General features: G+C 38.8%; 1 protein-coding gene across 2 annotated transcripts; it reads right to left on the bottom strand.

Moving 5' to 3' along the window:
* Positions 1 to 629: 629 nt before the first annotated feature.
* tcea2 (transcription elongation factor A (SII), 2) lies at positions 630 to 14,359 on the bottom strand. 2 transcript variants are annotated; one of them, XM_077551444.1, is made up of 10 exons: positions 14,167 to 14,359; positions 13,255 to 13,317; positions 8,397 to 8,502; positions 6,717 to 6,813; positions 5,319 to 5,449; positions 4,927 to 4,981; positions 2,577 to 2,733; positions 2,342 to 2,488; positions 2,180 to 2,251; positions 630 to 961 (listed from the first exon to the last, which is right to left on the bottom strand). In XM_077551444.1, exons 1-10 carry the CDS (start codon positions 14,233 to 14,235, stop codon positions 953 to 955), a joined length of 906 nt encoding a protein of 301 aa, XP_077407570.1. In that variant the 5' UTR covers positions 14,236 to 14,359; the 3' UTR covers positions 630 to 952. The 2 variants fall into 2 exon arrangements, with proteins under 2 accessions (XP_077407570.1, XP_077407578.1); XM_077551452.1 differs by having other exon boundaries at positions 5,319 to 5,446.
* Between the last annotated feature and the right edge of the window lie 3,481 nt (positions 14,360 to 17,840).

Genomic DNA, 17,840 nt, shown 5'->3' with positions numbered 1-17,840 from the left:
ACTATTAAAGTTTGTAAAGAAACATGCAGGTTCTGCTAGTTTTTAAAACGTCACTGTTTACATAGCTGTAGGAATAACACGTTTCTTAATGTTTTTTTAAGACTAGCCTATGTGCAGTATTCCAAATGTAAAATCGAAATGTAGACAAAAAGCTATTGACTTTAATAAACACACTATAATTCTCAACACAAGCAGCTGGCTGGGTTCCGTTGGAACCATGTGACTTCAGAGTGTTTTGTTCCAAGCTGGTTCCCTGGCATCACACAGGAGCCAAGCACCCGCCTCGTCCCCACGCTCATGTATGGAAAGCAGCTCAGACGTGTTTCCACAACAAACACACAAGTGTCACCCAGTCTCATCCATTCGGGCTTTTCTGACCTGTGCAAGGGTTACTCGAAACTCTAAATGATGCCGGCATTTGCCCAAAGTAAGAAGTTGCAGTAGAGAGTAGTAAAAGACCGGTGATGATATGTACTTATTGATTTAAATCGCGTAACGGTCTGAAACGTAAATGCTGTTCTGACAAGGGACACACATTAAGATTGGATTGACTTATTTGTTGAGGCATGTGGAAGACAAAAAAATATGAATGAGGGGGATCATAAAAAAAAACAAATCAACACCACGACTGCAGCAATTCAAGAGCAACTTTATTGGACACAACATTTGTCAACATTGTGTGCAAAAAAACAAGAACACATCTTGACAGTCCACAAAGACCGCATCGCTTTACAACTGGAGGACTTTTTATGTACATCATCGTGCTTCTTCATATAAAAAAAATAATACCAACAGATAAACTTGTAGTTGTTTTTCCTCCAAATAGCCCATCATCACTTTCTTAAATATATTATTTGTACATGCATTTATATATTTTTCTTTTTTTTTTTTAGAAAACAAAGCTAGCCTTCAAACCAAAATTTTTCATTGTGGCACAATAAAACAGGCCTCCTCAGAAGAACTGAAAGACAAGTAAAAGAACATTAAAATGACTTAGCAAAAATTTGAGACATTTTTATTTTTCAGTATTATTATTCAATTATTCTTCATATGGAAGAAATGCGGAGCTTCACGAAGAAGATGAAAAATGTTTGAAGATGTTTGTCCAAACTACAGCCTGGGGGCCATTTGTGGCCCGTCGCCCACTTTTTAGTGGCCTGTAGCATATAGTAAAATTGGCAACATGCCACGGAGGAGGCGGGACTTCCGACTTCCAGGTTTTCACCCATCAACTTTGTTTCCGTTTCCGGTTTGCGACGTGTGGGCCGCGTCTCAGTACTTGTGCTTCCTCCTTTGTGCCCCTCGGTTGCCCGTTCCCGTCGACGGGGGCACAAGGGTGGGGGTGCGAGTGTTGGAACGCGGCCAGCAGTGGCCGCAAACGGCGCTGATGTGTAAACAACCGGAAGTCCGTGGCATCTACCCCATAGACCTTCATTGCACGACAATCAACTTATTGATTATTTTCTGTATTTCAAAATATTTTTTTATATTTGAGCGAGTGGTTTGTTTTGACAATTTTTTTTTCACATCATGTTCCCTTTTAGGTGGAAAACGTATTTAAAATATATAAATGTATTTCAGCGCTTTTCACCAAAATATATGCATATTTTCACTATTTGGGCTGGCCTGGTCCCATCCCCCACGAGTAGTGGTGGTCCACTATACACAAGGTGGCAAGACAGGAGAAAATAAAAAGTTCTCACCCTTGACCTTTGTTTTCCACCTATCACACGTAACGTAACTCCCGGATGATTAAAGATTATTCAATTACGGCAGCAAATTGTATAAAACTTTTGAGATTGTTGGCTCCACTTTCTGCTCAGTGTCAAAATCAGCGCAGTGGGTCAACAGATTCTCTTGTTTTGGTTTCAAACGTGGTGATGTGATTGCGTTGCTGATAGTAAAGTAGTCTCATGGGGATAAACGGCTCAAAAGCCAAGCGGTGTAGGAAATTCAAAAGGAAGAGTTCAGGAAAAAAAACTAAATAAAGAAAATAGCTTGCTCTCTGCTACCACCTAGTGGGAAATCTGCTGCTGGCAAACATCCACCCTTTTCCTGAATTGTTTACCATTACTGGTGGGCCCATGTATTTACAGTTATACTCATTAATGTTTGGTATGCTTTAAACAGTCAAGTAAAACGCTGAGTAGGCAGGATGTGAGGAATGCGATGCCTTTACCTTCCATCGGTTGCCACAGTCATTACACATTACGTAGGTGGTCATTGGCTCGTCCGCACTGCGGGTTTGCACCTTGTCAAACAATATACACACACACAGCAGTGATTGAAGCGCAACGCTCACACGTGCATATTTAAACTGTGCGTGTGTATGTACTCGTACCTGCGTGTATGTGCAGTCCTTCCCCTGACACTTTTTGCACACAAACATGTCAGTCTCGTTCCCGCTCACTTTGGACAGCTGATGCTCCCGAATGGACTCTTGCGTCAGAGTCTCTCGGATCTTCTTCAGTTCGGCGCTCGCCATCTCCTGCCCGGACACAAACACACACACACACACGCACACGCACAAAAGCACACGGCCGTGACTTCTCAAACGAGAGCGTGTGCAAGCAGACCTCAGCAGTCATGGAGGCGATGCGCCGAGTGGAGATGTTGCCACACAGGACGTTCCGCCGCAGGTCCGGGTTCTTTTGGTCCTTCAGGTTGGAGATTCGACTGCGTAGACGCGCTTTGTACTTCACGTCTGTTGACTTGAAATCCTCGAAGATCTGTGAGAACGAGCAGCTGTCAAGGACATCAAATTCCTCACAGACAGGACGCTTTATACTCCGCTGCAATATTTACCGTTTTTTCATTGAAGGCAGCTCTGTTATGAACATGACCAGTTTATGAGAATCACACCTGGTTTGATCGTTAGCCAAGTAGCTACAAGCTAGGGAACGTTACACGTGTTCAGAAGCACACTTTTGGCATGTTACTGTGTCAAAATGAGTGTTTTAATTTGGAGTTACAGTAATTTAAAGTTCCTTTAATGCCACAATTTTTCTTTTGAACACACGATTAATGACCGCCTCTTAGTTGGAAAGCTTGTACTGAGGGAATTCCAGACGCAACGCAGCAGACACGTCCACATCAAAATTTAGCAGTCATAAATGTAATAATAATGCATATATGCTCTTAATATAAAAAGAAAAATACACTTACAAATGCAATTTGCCATCTAGTGGCAGAAAAACGACTTCAACACAAATCAATATCACACTTGTTTTTTTACAGTGCTGTACATATTTTTTATTTTAACTCAATTTTATGAATTATGAAATTACTGTATCAATCACTAAAAGATGCAGCCATATTTCTATTAGTTTGATATTTTTTCCCACTTTCATGTTAACAAGAGTATGAAAACTTAAACTAGAAAAATTCCCGCGGAAATTTTGAATGGGACTGCTGACTCTTGTAAATGAGCTGAACAGTTTAAAATTTGAACGACTGGAATCGCTCAAGAAATGTGGAAGTTAACCATAATCAACATCAACTAAAAATATCTCACTGTCCCTTTAAGAAAAATGCACTTTCACGCACACACATTTGACTTTGTAAATGAGCTGAACAGTTTAAAATTTGAACGACTGGAATCGCTCAAGAAATGTGGAAGTTAACCATAATATCAACAGAAACTAAGAATATCTCACTGTCACTTTAAGAACGCACACCCATTTTTCACTTGGAGCCATCACGCGCCCCACATTCCATTGAGATTGTATGAGAGACGCACCCCTTGAACAAAAGCCTCTCACGACTTAAGGGTTCAAGAAATACAGATTCAAGAAATGGCTCGTTAGAACGGCAAGGGTTTGGGGAACACGAGCATGTTCTCATTTTTTTAATCGGATGAAAAATGACCAAATGAGAGCAGGTTGAAAACTTATGATTTATCAGAAATGAAGAGCGAAAGGCGCCTGAATTTAACATGGAAGAGATAGGCGAGTTCGTCCGACTTGTCCTCGCTTAAAGTGAAAATAAAGGTACTAAATGACACCTTAGCCAAATAAAAGTTAGTTTGTCTGAAAGAAGACACTCGTGACTACAAAATGTGAGAATTTGATGTCTAGTGAGCAAAGATTGTGGCCATGGTGACGAGTTGAAGTGAAACTTTTGCAAATAGAAGTAGACTTTTATTTTTTCCCGCCACTCTAAAGTTAATTGGTCAACAGAGTGCAGTAGAAGCCTAATTCCCTCACTGTCTTTGAACTCGCACAGGGGGGAGAGCTTTCATTCCTTAAAAAAGATTTCGACACTGAGCTAAAGATGGGAAAAATTCCTACAAAATGAGCTAAAATTCGTATCGGTCGGATAACTTATGCGTGCGCAGCGTGTCTTGGAAAAAGGTGCTTGATCTGTAATTTGTTCCCCCTTTCTCCATTCATTTCCTATGGGAGTTTTTTGGGAGTTTTTTGGGGAATTGCGTCGCCATGGTAACTCGGAATTTCTAGAAAAGTAATGCCGCACCGAGTCAGATCGAGCCGCATCGTTTGATACCTCATTTGTCCCGGTGCGATCTACGGTACGGGCCGCATTTTTGCGGAAAAATCTCGGGATTTTCTAGGGTGGAGAGTAATATGTGCTACTTTCAGCAGTCCCATAATAAGAAAGATTTTATTGTACATTTAGAACAGATATAAAATTTGCGATTGTGAGTTAACTATTGAAGTAATGTGATTAATTACAATTAAAAGCTTGAATCGCATGACACCCCTAGTTAATATTAAAGAAAAAAGCTACTGACTACATAACTGACTGGATGCCCATTATCACCAAAAGACCATTTCGTGTGTCTGCAGACGTGCGGGAGGGTAAAAAAAAGATGTTGTCCGACCTGATAGATTCAACTGAACTTGCCTTTTTTTTTATGAAACCAATATGCTTAACTTGAGGTTATATACTGAAGTCAAAAGGATATGTTCCTCAATTTGCGCCGCAAGAAGGCTGCAGTCGACTCCGAAGGTCTTGTAGTCATCTGGAAAATAAACAAGGATTTTCTCATTTTAGGCACATTCATGTCTGTGGCTACCAAACCGGACCCTCTCAACTGCACCTAGAAATTCTGTCCATAAAGGTTATAAACAGAATCTGTGACAAAGGGCAGCCTTGACGGAGTCTAACCCTCATCGGAAACAAATCTTACTGCTGACAATGTGGACCAAACTCTGGACCTCTAAAGAATGGAAAAGTGTCTAATTCAAGCCTTGTGTTGAAGTTGTTTGTTTGTGGGAGAACTTGCGCAATTGACGGCTGACTTTTTTGCCCAACTGTGCATCAAAGAGTAAAAACGTGCCAATAGCATTAGTCCTCACCAGCAGTCTGCAGCGCCGCCACCAGCAGCTCTCGACATTTATTCCGAACGTTGTCTGTGGTGAGGGGAATGACCGGGAAAGATGTGACCAGAGAGGGCAGCTCAACCGGGGACTTTGCTGTCGTCTTGCTGCTGTCACCATATTAAACATAACAACAACACAAGTTAGCAGTTCTATTCTTGTCACACAGGACCACATTGTCCCTCAATGTGTGTCAATTAGGCCGGATTACACTGCATGGTTCAAGTGACAATTCACATTTTTTGCTCTTGTGGCACAATTGGGATATTCATCAGGACAGCGTGAATACAAAAAAAGACAGGGGCCCGTTCAGAAATTATGATTTAGGTTGACTTATTATTGTTTGTATTTAAAACCGAAATGAAATCGAGTTAAGATTTATAAAATCATTATCAAATAACATGATACAATCTGGTCATCAATGACATTTATTGTAAACACTGACGCCCAATAAGATGTCCAACAAACCAGAATCAACTTCTCAGTTTTTGTGTGCGTTTATGTGGATTTTTTTTTTATGACAGCAACATGAAAAATCTACTTTTTGGAGCTTTCAGCCATGTTAAAATGCTAATTCCTCACTAAAAACCTCAACGAAGTGGTATTTTTTTCCATTCTCCCCCTCTATGAGAAATTCTAGGTCATTCTGCACTCCAAGCACCAGCCCCTCCCAACCTGAGAAAATGAGCTGTTGGAACTTTTTGACATCATGAGGTGCGGCCCCACCCCTGGACCGTGCGGCCCCACCCCTGGACCGTGCGGCCCCACCCCTGGACCGTGCGGCCCCACCCCTGAACCACCTCTGCGGACTCAACGTGCGCCCACTTTCTCTGAGACCTCCATGGGAAAGTGGCAAAAGTAGCCTTTATCAGCAAACATTCTGTCCAAATGAATTGCTAATGTAAAAATAATAGTGTTTTCAAAATCCCTTCAAAATACAATCCTTAAAAAAAAAAAAATCTACATTTTAAATGTACAACAATTTCACAACATAAAATGGGCTGTTAAACTGCATGGTTTGGCTGGTCAACATGTAGAGTTGTATAGGTGAGCCAGGCAACCTCGCTAAAATACTTGTCACTGAAAGCACATAATTCATTTTTATGATACAAAAAAAAAAAAAGATTTTGGCCTTACATCAGAATTTGGTGCTTTGGTGTTGACAAAAACCCACCGTGAGCATCACCCTTGGCTAATGCTAATGGCGTTAGCATTTGCATCCAACATCTAGTATTAAAACCCCTAGGCGGTATTGTGAGCCGTTTTGGGCTTTTTGATGGTTCTGACCAAGCCATTTCAAAATAAAATACAGCCCAGGGGCTAATTAGTGGCATAATGATGACGAGGCTTTACATCGTGATTAAACATATGACACACCTTTTCTCACTGCTGCAGGAGTCCTTGGATGTGGAAGTTGTCCTCATGAGAGAGCCGTCATTCTTGTCCTTTTTCTGCGACTTGCACTTCGAGCCATCTGACAACCAGAAATAACTTTACAATAAGTATGGAAAAGATGAACTATTTACAAACTCTATAAATACAAGGGAACCTCCAAAGTTGAATGCTGCAGTTATCACAAATCAGAATTCGACCAAAACATTGCGGGAAAAGCCTCATGAGCAGAGTTGGGCTTTTTTTTTTATTGATTTTTTTCAAGAAACCCAGGCCATGTACACACATAGCAGGGCATTTTTAAAAACTGATATTTTCCTCCTCTGGGTGTAGAAAAAAAATAGTGTCCACACCACCATGTTTGTAGAAAAGAAAACATCCACAGCTAACTGCATTAATGCGTTTTTAAGCAAGTTAAGGTGGCAACAGTTCCTCAAATCCTATCCAATCAGAGTACGCCTCCGTCTGGCGACGCCACTTCCACAAATTGAGCCTACAACGAGATGCATGCCAAGCCTCTAGGTGGGAGTAGTTAGCCAAATACTGCTCACCTTTTGACGTCACTTCTCCATACGTCACACAAGCGCGACTGTTAGCCGCTGATCTGTAAATATGCGGATCAGTGCTGGCAGCGCCCACAAGACTTTTTTTTTTTTAATTAATTTAAAAAATACTTGTAAACAGTCAATGAGTACATCATAAACGGAGCATAGAGGAAAACAAAGAGGATAAATACAAAATAATAAAAAGCTTCACTTTTTTTTTTTTTTAACAACTTTTTTCCCTACTCACCTACCACACGCACACACATATATACAAACATGGCCTCTCCCCGGTGGGGAAGCGAATCCACGCGGCTTTTTTTTTTTTTTTTTTGACAACTTGAGGTATGTGATTGAGTAATGTGTGTAGAGGACAACGTAAAACTTTGTTTACTGACGGACACACGTGACCGCGGAGCCGGAGAAATACGCAAATCTTCACTTTGGCCGTAGTTTTTAGAAAACTTCGTTTGTAATGAAAAAAATCCCCGGGGACGTGTAGATGACAGGGGGGAGAAAAAAAAAACGGCTAGGTGTATACATGGCCTCAGTTAATTTTTTTTATGTAAATATTAGCTAGGTCATTAATAGATGAGGAAAAAATTAAAAATAAGTTCAAATGTACAGTATATGTATATACATTTTAAATTTGCACTAATATTTCACCCATTTTTATTTATGCAATTATTTAATAATAAAAACATGTCAAATTATTAATATTCTAAAACAAACCCTAACCCTAAGAAAAACTTTTTTTGTTTGTTTTAGAATATTAACCGCTTTTCTTGTTGCAAAGAAATATTGAACATGGTCAAAATTTTATAGCGACAAGAAAACTGTTTTTAAAAGTATAAAAACTCACTAAAAAAGTCTCTGGCAAACCTGTTGGCAACATTTTGCAATCTTGAACAAACCCTGATAAAAATGCAACGCTCGCTACGTGCGGACACGCTCGCAAGCCTACGCCACTCTGTGAGATACAGGCTTTAACATATATAACGTTTCTTAAAACAACATCTGCACAGTGCACACAGTGCAATACAAATCAGAGGGTAGAATCATGCAAAGGTTTGAAAGTCAGTTTGACTCTAGAGGTTCCAACTGCATACACACAAACACACACCTATTAATTTCTTCCAGGACTTGATGAGCACTTTGGCCAGATTCTGAACTTCCTCATCTGAACTCTGTTTCCTCACAGCATTCACCGACATCCCAACTCTGGTGGACTGGAAAAATAACATTACATGAATGTTAACGTTTTCCTACACATTTTAGACCAGGGCTCACCAAGCTTTTTGAAACTGAGAGCTACTTCTTAAAGTACACCATTGCTTCATGCGAAGGGCTTTTCAATGGGACTGAGCGGTCAGGGCAAGCAATGTGGTTCTTTTATCGGAGAAAACTTGTGCAAGCGTGGGGAGAAAATGCAAACACTGCACAAGGTCAGACCAGAAATCCAGACCTCAGACATTATTATTATTATTATTACTCTATTAAAAATTCTTACATAGAAGGACTGAGTTAACTCATTCATTCACTTCCATAGGCTATAGATCTCAGAAATTATTTTCAATTTCAGTTAGTTTAGCACTTTGTCCCCACTTTTGTTAACAAGAGTATGAAAACCTAGAAAAATTATATTGTACATTTAGAACAGATATATAAAATGTGTGATTAATTGTGAGTTAGCTAGTGAAATCATGCGATTAATTACGAAAAAATTACGCCCCTAATTTTTAATAATCTTTTCTCTTTTTTCAAAAAAATATTAAATTTATTAATCATAATCAATTGCACTATTGAGTGATTTGCTGTTGTTGCATTTTTCCATTGAATATCATTAGTTACACTTTTCCATCTAAATGAATGGAGGCAGTGACGTGCGGTCAGGGCAAGCAAGGTAGGCACTGCCTGCCCCAGGCTGAGATGAAAGTTGAAACCGTTTGGCTTTTTCTATTTATTTTAAAAAAAAAAAATTCATTTCAAAAAGCCTACACTACCTATAGTTTTGACCATTTGAACCGACGTCACATGATCACGTGACTGCCCTATGATGGACGGCGGAAGGAAATGATTGTTGAATGGAAGTGGACGTGACCCGGAGCAACTTACTGACTTAGCGACTGTTATTTTACAAATTAAAAGTTATTTTTGCCCATAGAGCCATGGAATCTATTACTTCAACCAAAGTTCGCCTGTCAGTCGACGTTACACATTTAGTCGGGACTCATAGAGCGCGATATTTACTTTAGTTGGAGATCGCTAGTTTGAAAACAGCCCTTACCTTCTGTTGCATGCTGTTTTTACCAAGTTTATGAAATCGCCGACTTTGCCGGAATTCACAGCGCACGACCTACAGTATACCATTATGTAGTCAATGCCGTCTCTTCTCCTTACACCGGACCGGCTGATTTAAAAGCTTGTGGCTGGCTGAGTCTCTGGGACGAGATGCTACGGTCACACCGGGGGACAATATACCTCGTAATGTAAAGGTAAAACTTGTTTGTCATGCTAACTGAGTTTTTTTTACACAGTCCGTTCTATATTGAAACGCTGTGATGATGTTATGTTACTATGTTTACTAGCATGGAACAAATGACTATCGTAGTGGCAAGCTATGCTCTAATTTCATGAATATGACTCCGGCTCCAGAGTGAAAAACTCCAAGCACAAAGACGGAATCCCCCATTATTAAACAGTCAAATTCACTTAATAGTCTTGAAGAAGGTGCATTTTAAAACTAAGCTGTGTGTTTGTGCAGTTGGAGTGGACGCTAACTATCTGGCTCGTTTATGTGATTTGAAACACGTCATTCGACACCTCTGTTATAACTACTTTGTTAGAGTGTACGTCGTTTACTGGTTATCTACTAACCTCGCAAAAAATGATCGCTGCAGATCCGTGAATACTTTTTGGGCTGTTAGTCCTTTCTGTTGACTGCTGCTATCAATCAACGTCGTTCGTCTTCATTAGTAGGTATGTGATAAATAAGCAACATTTGGTTTACTCTTTTGTCTGTCTGTACAACCGACCGCAAAGCAAGATATGACCATTTTATGAGATTAATTGATTAGATAAAGAACTTTACACTGTACGAGATTCAATGGTTACAATACAGGCAAGTGGCTCCTTTTACCGTCCAGCGTCCCGTAGGGGGCCTTCCCATGCATCACGTGCAAAAGTTCAAAAGTTTTAAAAGCGACAAAATTTGGTGATCTTCATACCTCAATTAAAAATGACTCATTACTTCGTCTGGCCTGAAGGCAAAAATGCTGCAAAAATTATCTCACACCGCTACTGTGCTTTTCCCAGTCGGCGTAGCGATGTGTGTTCGCGCATGCGTAGTCAGTGTCCCAGTAGAAAAGTCCTTTACGCAAATAGGCAGATCGCTACGCAGCCTTTTTACGTCGCTGGATTATTCTTTTGCAAACGTACGTTCGCACAGTGCATTCGTGAATTCAAAACACACTTTGTGCACAGCAAAGTAGTAAGATGACGCCACTCTGGAGAATATAAAACTATTTTCACGGTTTTCTTTTGAGGAAAAAAACATCATCTCAACGGCTTACCTACCAGATCTTCTGCAAAGTAAGGGACAAAAGATTTATTTATACTTTTCACAAAGAATGGTGCAAAAGGAAAGATTGACTCTGTAGATGGGCTTCGAGTAACTGGCTGTTTGACTTTACGTGACGGTGGCCCAGAACTTTGGCTGAGTGGCGAGTGTTGAGCTGCCGCACCGGAGGCGATGGGTACGAACCCCGCTCAAAGTTAAGAAAAAAAAAATGATTTCAAGACTTCAAAAGAGAGTAATGTTTTTGGGTTTTATTTTCTACCCATACAGAGGAGGCATATGTTAAAATAGTTTGAATGTATGGCATTTTGTATCTGACTATCAAGGATCTCTCAAGGTTGGGCTAAGTGTCCTCTTTTTTGGGGGGGAAATGAAAATATGGTCACCCTAGGATACGTTGTACACTCGCCTGCCGACACACAAATTTGTAATTGGTATGTGTGTCTCATTTTGCGACTGCCTGCCTACCCGAACCTAGAGCTCAGTGCACGTCACTGAATGGAGGGTACTTTCAGATAACACTTTTCCATATAAATTTCAAATTGCTTCAAAAATTCACACCTCCCGGGTTCAAGTGTTCTTTTTATTCATTTATCTTTTAACTACAATTAATACTTTGTAATTTTCACATCATTTATCTTTCAATTTACTTCATAAGCATTCAGCTTAGCATTCAGCTATTAGCATTCAGCTATTAGCATTTAACATTCCCACACAATTTCTGCAGAAACTGCACTTAGTCTAGTATAAATAATGATATTCAATAATGTGAAATCACCATTAATGATTTTTCTTAAATAGGAAACAAACGATATGAATACGCAGCACTTTATTTCCACAAATCTATGTCAGTGTTGAAAAGTCTACAACTTTAGAAAATCATTTTAATTAAATGAAAGAAATGTCAATTGAATATAAACCCAGTAGGGTTCTGATGTCAGCAGACTCGGGTCAATTAATTGAGCCCAGAGCTCAAAGTAAACATGGTGAATCAGCATCTAAGTATTATGCTGCATACAAATGACATAACCTGTCAACCAGAGTTGGGAAGCAACAAAGTACAAATACTTTGTTCCTGTACTTGAGTAGTTTTTCCCAGTACTTTGTAATTCACAGAATAGTTATTTTTTAGTGTGCCCACCCATGGCTTTACCTGCGGGAAATGTTCACGTTGGTTGGCTCGAAGAACGATTCATGGCGAATACATTGTGTCCTGTGTAAGCAGTAAAGTCCTCGAGCTAGCCGCCTGCAAGAATTACCCGTCCAATATGAAACAACTTATCGAGGTAAAGCTAAATAATCATTACCCTTTCGTTAGCTTGGCCCTGGTTAATGCACTGATCTGAATATAGAACTGGATAGCCGAGAGCCCAAGACTACTGTATAAACTATACGGTATACATACAGATTAAAGATATACAGCTCGTAGGCAGTTAGTATAGGGCCGGGGGCGGGTGGGTTTGTGGAGGGGTGGTGACTATTTTTTTAACAAGTAAAAAAAAAACATAAATAAATAAAAAATGAACAAGTGGACGGTATGCGCTGCTTTGAAGACCTACTTTTTCTTTTATTGCTCAGTTCATTAAACCTCAATATCAGATTTGGCAGAGGCATCTTTTGTTGAATTACAATTATAATTATTTAATAAAAAATATACAAGTTTTCTCCTTTAAACATAATTAAACATGTAATTTATACGTGTATTTACGACAAGTTGTGGAAACTTAATTCATTTCCATTGCATCTTTAAAACAAGGGCACCATCTGGAGGAGTAAAAAAAATGTTGCAAGGGCTTCATGAGGCGATTTAGTCAGTATTAAGGGTTTGCTAGGTGATGATTTTTTTTATGTAATGGTCTTCAAATTGTATGACATGTGGAGGAAACAATACTTTTTACTTTTACCCGTGAAGTACATTTTAGAGTCTGTACTTTCTTACTTTTACTTGAGTAATTGTTTGAATGAGTACTTTTACCTTTTTTACGCAAGTAATTGTACTTTTACTCAAGTACAGAATTTCAGTTTCATTTTCCCATATCTGCTGTAAAGTCAGCCTCAAGTGTAAATGTTTTTAAAACGTTTTCCCCCTACCTATATTTAAGGCCTAGAGCATTTCTATTATCAGTATGTCCAAAATCGTGTTCTTGCGCTGTATGTTCTTAATAATTTTAATAAACTACTTTATAATGTCTTTACTTCACTTTTTCTCTTTGTCTGTTTTCTTCTTTGCTTTTAAATATTTTACATTTTGAAAAAGCCTTTAAATATAGTTGTAATTATATGAAGCACATCGAGATATTTTGCCAGGGCTTCCATCAAAAACCTGCTAAGCCCGGTGGTCGGGACGGACAAAATCCGCCATGCTGCCACCAGTAAACGATTTGAGAATTAAATTAAAATCAACCTGCAGGGTTTCCAGAGACATTGTCATGTTCTTCAATTCCATCAGCAGATCCAGCGCGCCATCCTGCAAGACATCATTTTTGACACTGAATTCAACGTGTTATCGACATGCCCTGCATCTGAAAGTGTTGGGATATAAAAATATAAAAATGTCCCTCTGCAGGTGCTGACAGAATGTTGGACATGCCAGCTTGCAAAGTGCATGGCGATTGATGATCAAAGTTATGGAACTTTAAAATCTGACTTTGCATTAAGTCGCTGACCAAATATCCGTGTACTTTCCCTTAACTCATCACAGAAAACTGATACTCATCACTGGAATTGTCTGTTTTATGAAAATAAATTCGGATAGGGGAAATGCCCACAAATGTTTATAAATATATCATTTAAATAATCTTGTTATTTTGGATTATTTGAAAACAACAACAACAACCGGATTTTACTGAAAACGTTAAGGAAGAAATAATATCAACATTAAGCAGAAGAACAGAGAGACGGAGGGCTATATAAAGCCACTTTAAAGACACAATAAGAACATTAAACACTAAATATTTACAGCACAGGGGAAATTGCGACCAATGCGAAATTATCAGTTTGCATGATTTGGGCATTTTTGTTTTGTACTTCCATAGTCCAAACACAAACATTGTTAGCTATAGCATTATTTGCAGAAAATTAAAAGTGGTATATTTTGGTAACGTATATTCCGGTATTTTATTTGTTTTCTATTTAATTGAAACAAATAAATTATTTCGAGCTCTTTTGCATTGGTTGCAGGTGCAAGCAATCAAAGCTCGGCGTTTTGGACCAATCACAGCTCCAATTTAGTTCTCATTGTGACGAATGTTTTCGTTTCCTTTAGCAGTTGCTGATGTCAGCTTTTATTTTTGAGAGATGTTGGATACTCACTCACCGTGTTGTTCTTGTGGACCATCTTGTCAAGTTTTCTACCGATACGCGCCACATCTTCGTTCGTGGCCATGTCGAGCGTGGGCCTTCAGAAATTACATGAACGTGGAGGACAAGTGTCCACGGTGTCTCCTCTTTTGGCTGGCCGGGTGCCTCGCGCCCAGCTGCGGCCTTGTCATCTAAGCGGCAGGTGCATGATGGGATTTGTAGTTTATTTCCGGCTTCGAGCAGCGCCTTGTTCTGTTCTACTACAGTACACCTTCTTTGTTTTGAAGGTAACTTGATAAATTAATTATCATTAGCAGTAGTAGTAGTATCAGTATTTGTCACTACTGCTTTGAAAATTGCTATTATTATTAGTTACGGATGGATGGATTTAGGATGTTTTTCATGAAGCCAGCAACGAGTGTTTGAGGTGCACACATATTCACTTTGTCCACTAGATGTCAGCGTTACCTGTGATTCTGCTTATGTTTTACTTCCTGACATTGTGAAAGTAAACGTACTGGGATATTAAAAACTGGTTTTGTTCATAGTGACTTCTACGTGAAAATAATGACATATTGGCGCATGTTTGAGGTCCAGCTCTCAAATTACCCTTGATATTTACGATACCCTATTATAAGTGTTCAGAATGAAATTAGAAAGAATGAAATTCGAAATCCCGATTACTGTGTTTGTTTGTTTTTCCCTTATATTGTTTAAGTGTTGTACAGTTGTCACTGTAAAAAAAATTTAACTGTACAATATTTTTGTGTTATGTGCTTACTTACGCTCAACAGAGTATTATGTGACACCTGCTGGTGTTTTCGTGCAACTGCAACAAACCTACACGGTTCAGAGATTTTTAACAAAGTAAAAAAACCAAAACAAAAAAAACACTTGTTTCTGGGATTTTTTTTCATTATTTGCCCAACAAGAAAAATGATCTTGAAAAATATGTTTTTGCAGTTGAAAATTGATCTTCAACAGAAAGAAAAATATATATAAAAAATACAAAATTCTAATAATTAAAAAAATATATATCTTAAATTAACTTTTACAGTTAATATCAAGAAAAAAAATACTCATAAATTAGACCAAATAATGGCTTGCACAATGGTTTGCATGAAATGACCAGCAGAAGAGCATTATTCTAACGGGAAACCCAATTTCTCAATTGAAAAATTATGGAATAACATGCCAATTAAAGTTTGAACACAGCTGTTTTTGTTTTCAAGCGCATTTCACATTATTGACACAGCCGTGCAACAACAAAATGTGGATGGCTACGGTCTATTCGATCCAGAACCCCATGCCAAATAAACAGCTTCTTCCTGATACCAGGTATCGGGGGTCTGGAAAGCAACTCCCGTGATGGAGGGGGGGATTCCTGTACATCAGCGGTCACCAACCTTTTGAAACTGAGACTTCTTAGGTACTGATTAATGCAAATGGCTAGCAGTTAGCGCACATTATCTTTCAGAAAAATATATGATATTATATTCATTTTTGTGAAGACACAATGTTTTTATAATTTCTCATGATTATTCAGAAGCAGTTAAATATCAATATGCAACACTTAATTTCTTTAAATCTCTGCCAGTGTTAACAAACAACAAACGATCACTTCTACAACTTTCCTAGAAAATCACAATGTCCAATACCAGTCAGGTATTTCTAGAACCGGCCTACAGGCTATTCATTCTCCTGTTGCCACCTTGGTGACCCCTGCTGTACCTGCTTTTAGACAGTGACACACTCCAGAGAAGTGAATGGTTGCCGCTGCCAGAAGCCACATTTGACAAAAAGTCTCAAATATTTTTGAAGTGGTCTTACATATCCATTTTTTTTTCTTCTTTATTAAAAGTACACATGCTTGAACATCATTATGACTTGTATTGGGCCACCATAGAACAATGTGATAGCACATTGGAGCCACCTGGAGCAGGAAGTGTTTGTTCCAGTTATCAGTGGCACAATTCAGGAAGTGGACTTTCCCTGTGATCTATGGAGTCATTCAAAGTCACCTCTGACGCCAGGAAGTGCTTCTCTACTTCAACCAGATCTATGGAGTCTCTGCCATTGACCCTCCCAAGCAGGAAGTGTCTGTTGTCCTTCATGTGCCGCCGCCGGAGCAGAACCTGGGCACCAGGAATTGTCCTCCACCCAAACCCCGCCACCACCGCCTGCCCCAAAGTCTATTCAGCGGGTGTGCTGATGATGTCAGACAGGAAGTGTCCTCTCTGGAGGATGGATGGAGCCATTCTAGCCATTGTGGGCTGCATTCTTCCTCTCTGATGTTAAATGAGTCCAGCAATCTCAGTCTGGATGTTGAATGACTAACTTGGTGGCAAGGCCGCTCCTTGCATCACCGCAGCCAAAACAAAACATGGATGTCTCAAGATCAACTCCTATTTTTTTGTTTACGAATTGAACCTTATTACCGATCATTTTTAGTTTTCATGGTGGACAAGCAATAAAATGATTATGGATATCAATGTGGTTCTTTTATCGGAGAAAACTTATGCAAGCGTGGGGAGAAAATGCAAACACTGCACAAGGTCAGACCAGAAATGCAGACCTCAAACATTATTATTATTACTCTATTAAAATTTCTTACACGGAAGGACTGAGTTAACTCATTCACTGCCATAGACGGCTTTAAATGTCAAAAATTATTTTCAATTTCAGTTAGTTTAGCATTTTTCCCCTAGAAACCTAGAAAAATTATATTGTACATTTAGAACAGATATATAAAATGTGAGATTAATTGTGAGTTCCGAAAAAATTACGCCCCTAATTTTTAATAATATTTTCTCTTTTTTTCAAAAAAAAAAGATTATTAAAAATTAGGGGCGTCAGGCGATTAAATTTATTAATCATAATTAATCACATGACTTCACTAGTTAACTCTTGATTAATCACAAATTTTATATCTGTTCTAAATGTACAATAAAACAAATGTCTAGGTTTTCACACTCTTGTTAACAAAAGTGGTAAAAAATGTTAAACTAATAGAAATAGTTCAAATGATTTTTTGTTGTTGTCTATAGCCGTCAATGGCAGTGAATGAGTTAACTGGGGTCAAAGGTCAAGCATTTGCTGTGGTTAAGTGTTATTGCTGCACAGTATAATGGAACAAGAGACCCACTAAATGACACAAGTAGGCAGAGGTTAAATGATTACGTTTACATGCATGGGACTCTGCATTGTTTTAGTTTTTATGGTATTGACTGTTTTTATGTTTTATTAATATATCATTTTAACTGTCTTTGTTTTTGTATTGATGTCTGATTTTTACTTGGTATGCAGCATGTTTTTTTTCAAGTACTCTATATATTAAGTTGAGTTCAAACCACCATGAATTATGACATCATCAGAAATGTCCCAGTACAAAATGTTAAATGTTAATTTTAACATTACCTGTATAATCAAGGTTTCAGAATTGGAACATTTTATTTATGGAACAATAATTTTGAGGTATAAACAAATTGGAAGGTGACCAACGTGCCGGCATGAATTGCGTTTGACCTTGGAGGTTCCGCTGTACATTAGACATGCAGCAGCTCTGGTGAGTCTTTGTCACTTTCAATCAGCTTTGTCTTGAAGTAACAGGCTTTGTCCCTTTTCAGCATGCCTGCCCTCATTATTGTGTGTGAGTGTGTGTTAGCAAGCAAAGTTGCATATAGGTCAAAC

Source organism: Vanacampus margaritifer, chromosome 1 (assembly GCF_051991255.1).
Source record: "Vanacampus margaritifer isolate UIUO_Vmar chromosome 1, RoL_Vmar_1.0, whole genome shotgun sequence".
Taxonomy (NCBI): Eukaryota; Metazoa; Chordata; class Actinopteri; order Syngnathiformes; family Syngnathidae; genus Vanacampus; species Vanacampus margaritifer.
The sequence above is the reverse complement of the archived record's forward strand: the minus strand, read 5'-3'. Positions and strand labels throughout refer to the sequence as shown.

Coding starts and splice junctions, on each gene's coding strand:
- tcea2 (XM_077551444.1), bottom strand. CDS start 14,235: ATGGCCACGAACGAAGATGTGGCGCGTATCGGTAGAAAACTTGACAAG. Junction 6,814..8,396: donor GTCCTGGAAGAAATTAATAG/GTGTGTGTTTGT, acceptor TCTGGTTGTCAG/ATGGCTCGAAGTGCAAGTCG. Junction 5,450..6,716: donor TCCTGCAGCAGTGAGAAAAG/GTGTGTCATATG, acceptor ATATGGTGACAG/CAGCAAGACGACAGCAAAGT.